Source organism: Hyperoodon ampullatus (genome assembly GCF_949752795.1).
Source record: "Hyperoodon ampullatus genome assembly, chromosome: 11".
Classification (NCBI taxonomy): domain Eukaryota; kingdom Metazoa; phylum Chordata; class Mammalia; order Artiodactyla; family Ziphiidae; genus Hyperoodon; species Hyperoodon ampullatus.
In genome coordinates this window covers 66844019-66853594 of record NC_136924.1, presented here as the reverse complement: position 1 = coordinate 66853594, position 9576 = coordinate 66844019, and the positions used below count along the sequence as shown (strand labels likewise).

The 9576-nt window shown below is 43.0% G+C and overlaps 1 protein-coding gene across 1 annotated transcript in view; it reads left to right on the top strand.

Moving 5' to 3' along the window:
- Positions 1–384: 384 nt before the first annotated feature.
- LOC307060449 (uncharacterized protein C12orf56 homolog) overlaps positions 385–9576 on the top strand; it is a gene marked incomplete at both ends in the record, with an annotated part of 64005 nt that continues 54813 nt past the window's right edge. The window contains 3 exon segments of the mRNA XM_079714957.1: positions 385–459; positions 461–637; positions 6696–6847. Of these exon segments, the coding sequence (XP_079571083.1) occupies positions 385–459; positions 461–637; positions 6696–6847 (404 nt within the window).

Sequence of the window (9576 nt, the reverse complement as noted above, 5' to 3'; positions counted from 1 at the left end):
CTAATAGAAAACCTGACTAAAACCGAGGCTTCCACACAGTTTGTAAGAAATGGCTTGGTCTGCAACAGCTGGAGTAGGCGAGGGTAGGGGGCCGGGGTGAGAGGAGGGCCCAGGATGCTTGCCAGCAAGGAACCTGTTGTCTGGGGTTGAGACCAGGATTGGGGGGAAGCGGGGGCGGGGGCGGGGGCGGGGCCGGGAGGGGGGGTGATGCTCCAGGGAGCCGGACCCAGGAGTTGGGCTCCGAATCCCGGGGCCCGGCCCCCAGCGCCCGGGGGTGGCGGCGGCTTTGTGGTGCGCTTGGGTTCTACCGCGGGCGGCGCGGACGCGGGGCTGCGCGGAGGCGTCTGCCACCCTCAGCCCTCGGCCCTGCCGCGGGCGCCCCGCATGGCCAGCCCCGCGCGGGCGTGTTTCCCCGCGCGCAAGAACAGCCGCCTGGACGCGTTCCTGCGGAGGCATCTGCCGGCCCGAGGTCTACGACGCCATCCGCGCCTACGAGCTGTGCATCGTGGTGTCCGACACGGGGAAACACACCTTAAAGTACGTGCTGCTCAGTGACCGGCTCATCTACCTGACCGAGAACCCGCTCCAGTCCATCCGGCGAGTCGTGGCGCTCCGGAACATCGCGGCCATTGACCTGGTGAGGCGCGCGGGCGGGTTCGCGAGAACGCCCCTTCTTGGGGCCCCCAATCCCTCCTGCACGCGGGAAGGAGGACCTTCCTCACCCCGCCCTGGACTCCAGGACTCTCTTTAACTTACACTCCCCTACTAGCAGCCACATAGGAAAACTGGGTTGCTGTATGCACTCCGAATAAAGATGCTTTTACCGTTCTCATCTTGTGTACCGGTCATCCCCTGTCCCCTCAAATACAGATTTGGAGAACATAGCCCCCTATCAGAAGTACGCTTTGAGGTCATTCCTAAGTTCATGAAGCACCTAGCCTTGCCAAGCACTGTCTAGACACTGAGGATGCAAAAATGAAATAGGGCGCCTCCCAGAAGCTGCTGTGGGAGAGACAGAAAGCCAACACCAGGACAAATAAATGCCATGTGATAAATGCTATTATGCCTTGTTTATTTTTTTATTTTTAGGGCTTAGAGCGTGTTAGGTGCTCAATATGAGTTGAGTGAATAAATGAATTAATGAATGCATGCATGAATTAATGAATGAATGTATGCATGAATTAATGAGATGCGCATGGGACGCCTGGCAATCTCAGGCGGGTCATTCATCCAAACTGGGCTCAGGCCATGCTGGGAAAACTTCCTGGAAGGAGTGTCATAAGAGTGGAGCCTTGAAGGAGATACAATCTGTCCCAGTTTTTAGTGTGCTGCTACTGTATCCCTTTCGTCCAGGAATAGATTTACCTTATAAACCAGCAACAGCTTGAAGCAGTCTCTCTCCAATTACTGTTTTTCCCCCTTGGCTCCCTTTGTCTGAGCTGCTCTTCAGGTGTGTTCTTCCTTTTTCCATTGGGGACAGGTGTCTAGCCTTGTTTTTCTTTCCTTTGCCCTAGTCTCTGTGTCCCTCAAGGGAGAGGTTGGCGAGACTCTTGATAGAGCTGTTTTGCCAAGAGAGTCATAGCTTGTTTGGAACATGCCTGTAAGAAAATAATAAAGTTAAATGAAAAAAGTAGGGCTTCCCTGGTGGCACAGTGGTTAAGAATCCGCCTGCTAATGCAGGGGACATGGGTTTGAGCCCTGGTCCGGGAAGATCCCACATGCCGCGGAGCAGCTAAGCCCGTGCACCACAACTACTGAGCCTGTGCTCTAGAACCTGCGAGCCACAACTACTGAGCCCGCACGCCACAACTACTGAAACTCGTGCGCCTAGAGCCCGTGCTCCGCAACAAGCCACTGCAATGAGAAGCCCGCGCACCGCAACCAAGAGTAGCTCCCGCTCACCGCAACTAGAGAAAGCCTGCACGCAGCAATGAAGACCCAATGCAGCCAAAAATTAAAAAAATGATAAATAAATTTAAAAAAATAAATAAATGAAAAAAGTAAATGCTTTCTTTTTCTACTTAAAATACCGCCGTGGGCTGATATCACTATGCTAATTTCTTTGCTTTATTTGAGCCAAAGCTGGAAGTAAAACTGCCTTTTCCTCACTGCTACTGTTTGCATTCTCTTGAAGTAAAATTTTTTAAAAATTAAATTTCTGACCAAATGTTTTAGAAAACATTAAACACTCAACTTTTTCTAGTGTCTGCAGTTAAACATGTATTCTTGTAACAGAAAATAGTGATTTTAGGATATTGTTACTCTCCCCAAAAAGAGACAGTATACATATTTCAGTAGTTGTTATATATATTTCTTTTTAAGCTGTCAGAATCTGAAAAGTACAGTAAAGCTCCCTAGGCCTCCCAAGCCAAGAATATTACAAAAAGGCATACCAATTTATTTATTTACATGAAATACTACATATTTCAGTAGTTGCTATATATATTTCTTTTTAAGCTGTCAGAATCTGCAAAGTACAGTAAAGCTCCCTAGGCCTCCCAAGCCAAGAATATTACAAAAAGGCATACCAATTTATTTCGTTTACAAGGTAAACTCTGTACTCGATGTACAGAGTTTACCTTTCAGGCATATAGAAGAATGTGTAATGTCTATAAAGGTGCTGAACAAATCTAAGATTTCAGCATTGTTGATAGATTGAATGTCCATTTTACACAATATAGTTTAACTTTGGTTAAAGTTGTGGTAGGCAGAATAATGGCTCCCAAAACATATCTCCAGAACCTGTCCATATTTTACGTTACACGGCAAAGGGGAATTAAAGTTGCAGATAAAATTAAGGTTGCTAGCTAATCAGCTGACCTTAAAATAGGGAGATTATCTTGGATTATCTGCATAAGGCGAATGTAATCACAAAATCCTTAAGGGTGGAAAAGGGAGGCAGAAGAAGAGTCAGCAGCAGAGTGATGCAGCATAAGAAAGACTACTGGTTTTGAAGTTGGAAGGGGGCCACGAACCAAGGAATGTGCGCAGCCTCTAAAAGCTGGAAAAGTCACAGAAACAGGTTTTTCCCTAGAGCCTCCAGAAAGAATGCAGTCTTGCTGATACCTTGGTTTTACACCAGTGAGACCCATTTCAGACTTCTGACCCCAGAACTGTAAGAAAATAAGTTTGCGTTGTTTAATACCACCAAGTTTATGGTAATGTGTTACAACAGCAATAGGAATTCAATACGGAAGTGTTTTCTCTTGTGTTGTTTTAAAATGGGTAATTGTTAAAAAAATGTATTGTTTCAGTGAGAAATAAGTATAATCACGCCAAGCACAAATGCCTTAATCTCTTTTTCTGGGTTTTTATTACAGTTATTATTACATTTCAGTGGCTTGTACTAAGCTCCACAGGGTGTGTGAAAAATGGGTGTCCCCAAATTGCTTTATCTAGTGTCAGTTAATAACCAATTAATAACACTATATCTGTCCTTGGTACCACATAGAGAATTTTGCTGATTTCTATGTTATGTCATATATAGTTGTCCTGCTATCTATTGCATTGGATTATATTATCTCAGTGCCAGGCAGCTTTGTTTTTTAGAACTGGTTCCTCCTTTCTTGAAAGATAAACTGTTTAATCTCCTTTTCTACTAGGGTGCTGTCCTCTTTCTAAGCCTACCTCTTTAGACATACTTTTCCATTCTCAAAGGTCTTCTCATTTTACTGTGCAAGTTTGTCTCTTGTTATTTAACTTTCAGTTGGCTCAGGTTCCCACTTGGCCTTTGTTTTTACTGTCCTGTCAATAAAGCCCCTAAGCAAACCGGTCCTTTATGCCTCTGGGCCCCTACCCTTCTTGTTCCATATTTGGCCAGATTTCTCCACATAGTTCATGTCTCATATTCCAGTTATACTTAGGATAAAATTTGCAAATATACAGATAAAATTCTGTTCTCTCCCCTAAGGAAAAAAAATTGAAAGAACAGCAACAAAACGTTAGACCCAGAGTATAGAAGTGAGATTTCTGTTCTAGCAAAGACAAGCTCCACGTGCACTTGGAGGTCTCAGTAGGTGATTTGTTTTTGTTTTTTCAAAACAAATTAATGTCAGTTTTATTTAAATAATTCTGTGTAAGTTTTTTAATCACTTATATTTAAAATTTAATTATTTTAAAAGTTGATATATAATTGACTTGTAACACTATGTTAGTTTCCGGCGTACAACATAGGGTTTGATATTTCTATACATTACAAAATGATCACCACTCAGTAGGTGTTTGATATGGTTCATATCCTAAAAGAAAGCGTTTCCAAGGTTGTTTGGGCAGAGCTTTTGTGAAAGGCAGATGTTTTCTTTCAAAGTTGCTTTTGAAAGCTCTAGAGTTCTGCCCTTGTCCTGTGCATCACAATACTATTCTTTAAGCCCTTCTAAGATTAGACACAGGGCTTCCCTGGTGGCGCAGTGGTTGGGAGTCCACCTGCCGATGCAGGGGACACAGGTTCGTGCCCCGGTCCGGGAGGATCCCGCATGCCGTGGAGCGGCTGGGCCCCTGAGCCATGGCCGCTGAGCCTGCGCGTCCGGAGCCTGTGCTCCGCAACGGGAGAGGCCACAGCAGTGAGAGGCCCGCGTACCGCAAAAAAAAAAAAAAAAAAAAAGATTAGACACATTTTTCAAGTGTGAGAACCAACTCTCCTGAACAGTGATTTCCTATGGATTCACTCTCCTTCAAGGCCATCCCATCACCTACAAAGAAAAAAAGCCTGTCAACTTCAGCAGCCCTTGTTTCTACTTTTTGCCTTTCTTTGTCCTTGTCCTTTCACCACTTTCCTCAGTGAATATCTCCTCTCCAGCCATCCTGGGGTCCATGTGGCTTCTTGAACAGGCAGCAAATGCATCTTCATAGCTGGGCCTGTTTGCTTGCAGTGTTTGCTTCCTCCTCCTTCAAGGATGTTCAGAACGTCATATCTATAACCTTCCTCCTTCTCTTTCTCCTTTTAAAAATGTAAAAAATATTCTCGGCTCAGACAGAAACAGGTCACAGGCTGTGCCGAAGGGGCCACTGTAGTTTGCTAACGGATTCCTGCTTTCCCCTTTCCGTGTTCAGATCCTACACGGTTTCCAGGCTAAGCCCAAGTTGTTCTTTCTCCAAATCACTTTTCCTTGACTGAGCCCATGAGAGCAGGTCTTTTGGTCTGTTTTGTTCATTGCTCTATCTGGTCCCTAGAACATTGCCTGATACAGGTGAGATGGCCAATAAATATTTGTTAAATATTCAACACAATCTGTCTCTTTGTTTCTCAGTTTATTATCTGCAATATACATCGGGGCATTTAGTAATACATTTTTATTCAGCTTTTGCTTTCTACCTGTGTGGATTTGGTCAAGTTATTCAACCTCTACTTTGTGCCTCCATTTCTTCATCTGTGAAATGGAGGTAACAGCACCTTCCTTATAGAGCTGTTGGGAGGATTAACTTCATTAATAGATGAAACACACTGAAAATAGTACTTGGCACATGGGAAGAGCTACATACATGTTTCATTATTATCAATAACCTTTATGCACATATATTAAGTCAACTAAGGTTCGTGAATCTGTAAGATTGATATTATCTCTTTAGATTTAGTAAATTTGGGAAAAAAATAACTGGTTTTTGAGCATTGATTATGTATTAGGTGTTTTATTTATTTATTTAGGCTGCGCCAGGTCTTATTTGTGGCATGAGGACTCTTAGTTGTGGCATACCTGCGGGATCTAGTTGCCCCACCAGGGACTGAACCCAGGCCCCCTGCGTTGGCAGCAGGGAGTCTTACCCACTGGGCCACCAGGGAAGTCCCTATATATTAGGTGTTTTTAAATCTCACTTATTCTTTTTGAAAATTTGTGCACTGGGTTTGTCAAGTTTTATATGTTCAAAAACAGAATTCCTGATCTCCACCCCCAAACGTGTTCCTCTCTTAGCTTTTCCTATTTTAGGAAGTAACATCATCTTCCATTATCTTTAATTCTATCTTTCTTTCACTCTCCTCATCCTACACATCAGTATGTCATCTCGACTTGTGTAGAAGAGGAGAATGTTTTTCTCAGCCCTCTTAGGGACCCTGGCTAGGTCTGAAAATTTTATATGACATGGGAGCCTTTATAAGGAAATGAAATCTCAAAGAAGAAACAGTTAAACCTATGTGTGTTTAGTACTAGGTTTAATGAAGAATGGAGAGTCATAGGAAAATGTGATAGTTCAAAAAAGTTCAAAAAAGCTAAGGGTAATAGACTGGGGAAATTTTAGAAAGGCCTGCTTGTTTGGATTTGTCTTAACATCCCTGTCTTGGAGATAAGGATGCTCCTTTCCTCTGGGTATAGGGAGGGCACCTCTCCCATGAGGGCCTTAAGACCTGATTCAGGGGAGGAGGGCTGGGGAAGGTCAGAAGGACTTTGCTGCATCTGTGCTTTCTTGAATTCCTTCAGCTCAAAGTATTCAGTATGCCAAGGCACCTATTTTGGGGTAGTGTGTTCTGAATCCCATCACTTGTCTTCCAAAATATATCTAACTATGACCTTTCCCATTTTTCTTATTCCTTTTTCTAGCACCACTTGTCCAGCCCCTTATCCAGACTACTGAAATTGCCTCCAAATTGATTCCTCTCCACTTAGCAGTTGGGATGATCCTTTTAAATAATAATTATAAATTAAATTATATCACTCTTCTGTTTCAAAGTCTGCATGAACTTGCAAACTCCTTATTGCCTATAGGAGCTTCCATGGTTTGACCCCTCCATCTCTGACTTACCTCCTACCACTCTTCCCAGAGCTCTTTCTGCCCTTCTTCCTGCCTCAGGGCCTTTGCACCTGCCATCCTACCTGGAACACTTTTCCTCAGATCTTCAGAGGGTTGATTCCTTCTTGTCAGTCATGTTTCTGAATTCAGCATCACCTCCACAGGGATGCCTTCTGTGTTCACCCAATCTAAAGTACCATTCCCCCAACACACTTAGCACATCTCTTTGTTTCAAAACACCACTATTTGCAGTATAAGATTAACATGTTTAGTGATTTATTATTGTCTATGTCCCATAGTAAATGTAAGCTCCATGAGAGCAGGACCCTGTTTGTCTTTTCATCCCTGTATCACTGTGCGTTATATTCCCTGACACATAGCAGATAGTCAATAACTACTTGTAAAATTGGAAGAATGAATAAGTGAATAAATGGATGCTCAGATCCATCATACAATTTACCTCTTAGAAAGGGATATATTTCCTTACTTCCAAATATTGAGGAACTTGGGAGACTGACAACTCATCACACTGGCCAGAGTTACATAGCCAGTTAGTGGCAGAGTCAAGAGTAAATTCCCACGGGTCTCCTGCTGCTCAGGTTCAGCTCTCTTAATGCTTCTTTTGTGTTTGTATGGGATGATCCCTGTGTTGTTTATCTGTGTCATGCATTTTGAGAGATAGTGAGAGTTATATGAGACCATGTTATGCATACTTCTTTTTATCTTGAGCTATTTTTCCCTCTATTTTGACTCACTTGTTGCATTTCAAAGATCTCACTGTGGGAGGAAGAAAGAAGTGGTAAACTCTTTATCAGTCATTGTGGCTGTTTCTTTTTTTTTAATTAAAAAAAATTAATTATTATTATTTTTTTACGGTACATGGGCCCCTCACTGTTGTGGCCTCTCCCGTTGCGGAGCACAGGCTCCGGACGCGCAGGCTCAGCGGCCATGGCTCACGGGACCAGCCGCTCCGCGGCATGTGGGATCTTCCTGGACCAGGGCACAAACCCGTGTCCACTGCATTGGCAGGCGGACTCTCAACCACTGCGCCACCAGGGAAGCCCTGAATTGTACTTTTTATGTTTAGATGAAGGGAATGGTTAGTAAACTCTAAATGAACAGTGTTGATGGGAGCAGAGTGACAGTGGTGAACTGTATCAGCAGTAAAAGCTCTGGAATGAATTGGGTTATTAGCCCCTTAGTTTCAGGTACATTCTAGAACAGGACTATTCAATAGAACTTTCTGCAATGATGGAATTGTTCTATATCTAGTCTAATTATGTCTAAACAGTAGCCATGTGGCCACTGAGCACTTGAGATTACTAGTGCTACTAACTGAATTTTAATTTAATTTTTAATGTTAATAGCCACAGGTGGCTCATGGCTACCAACTTGATCACTGCAGCTCTAGAATCATGGAAAAGACCTTAAAGGCTTTAGTGGCATATTTTGAAACATTGGCATAAAATGAAGTAGACTAATCCCCAAATCAGAATGAGACATAATAATTTAATGAAACATAAACTGAATCAAAGTTTTATATATGTGTATGTATATGTATGTATGTGTGTATGTATATAACTTTTCTTTTAAACCTAAAACCTAGACATTTTCAGAAACCAATGATGTGGGGTAAAACTAAAACAACAAGGCACTGATGAGTCAGGTTTAGTGGATAACTTCTATCAATACCGAAGCTTGGTCTTCCTCACAGGAATAGGATTTCACAAACATAATCAGACCTCCTACAGTTGAGATATCAGGCGCATTCTATTTGGAGTGTTGCTTCTAAAAGTGTTCCTTAGCTGACCAGCACCACTGAGCATGCCATCAGACACACATTGTGCTGAACAGCTGAAGGACTTCCTATCTAAGCTACTGAAGAGGAGTGAAGACTGCTGCATGCACATGAGAACACAGGGGCAGGTCACTCTATTATCTGTATTCAGGCTCTCTTGTCATTATTGCCATTATAGCCCTGCCAGGTTCTGGTCATTGGCATCCAGGAGACCAGACATCCCACCAAGTGTTGAAACAGAAATCTAGCCATACTTCATTTCTCAGTGGAGAACAGATGATCCTAAGTTTCTCCACCCCATTGTTACAAATAATTTAAAGCTAACATAAAGAGAGGCAGGGACTTTGACACTAAAGCTGTTTTGTCACAACATTTTAGTGACCTCACACAGAAAAAGAGAAAGTTCAAGTTTGGTTGTTGAACCTGGATGAAATCAGGTTTAAGAGATGACTTGAACCTAGGTACAGGCTGATCGCTGGTAATATCAGCTTCTTAATAAAGAAGTCCCGGACTTCCCTGGTGGCGCAGTGGTTAAGAATCCACCTGCCAATACAAGGGACATGGGTTCAATCCCCGGTCTGGGAAGATCCCACATGCCACAGAGCAACTAAGCCCATGCGCCACAACTACTGAGCCTGCGTTCTAGAGCCCACGAACCACAACTACTGGGCCCACACGCCACAACTACTGAAGCCCATGCACCTAGAGCCCATGCTCTGCTCTTCTCAACTGCACTGAGAAGCCTGTGCACCGCAATGAGGAGTAGCCCCTGCTCTCTGCAACTAGAGAAAGCTCGCGCACAGCAACGAAGACCCAATGCAGCCAAACATAAACAATAAATAAATAAATTTATTTTTAAAAAATCAAAATAAAGTCATTTATTAAAAAAAAAGAAAATCCTGAATTTGAGCATAAGTTTTTTTTGTTTTTTTTGTTTTTTTCCTTTCAAGGGTAAAAATTTTATTTTTGAGGAATTTCATACTGCACATTTTCAAAGAGAGTCACATAAGAAGGCAAAATGTTATCCTCCCCTCATCCTCAAAATAAATAAGAAGGGC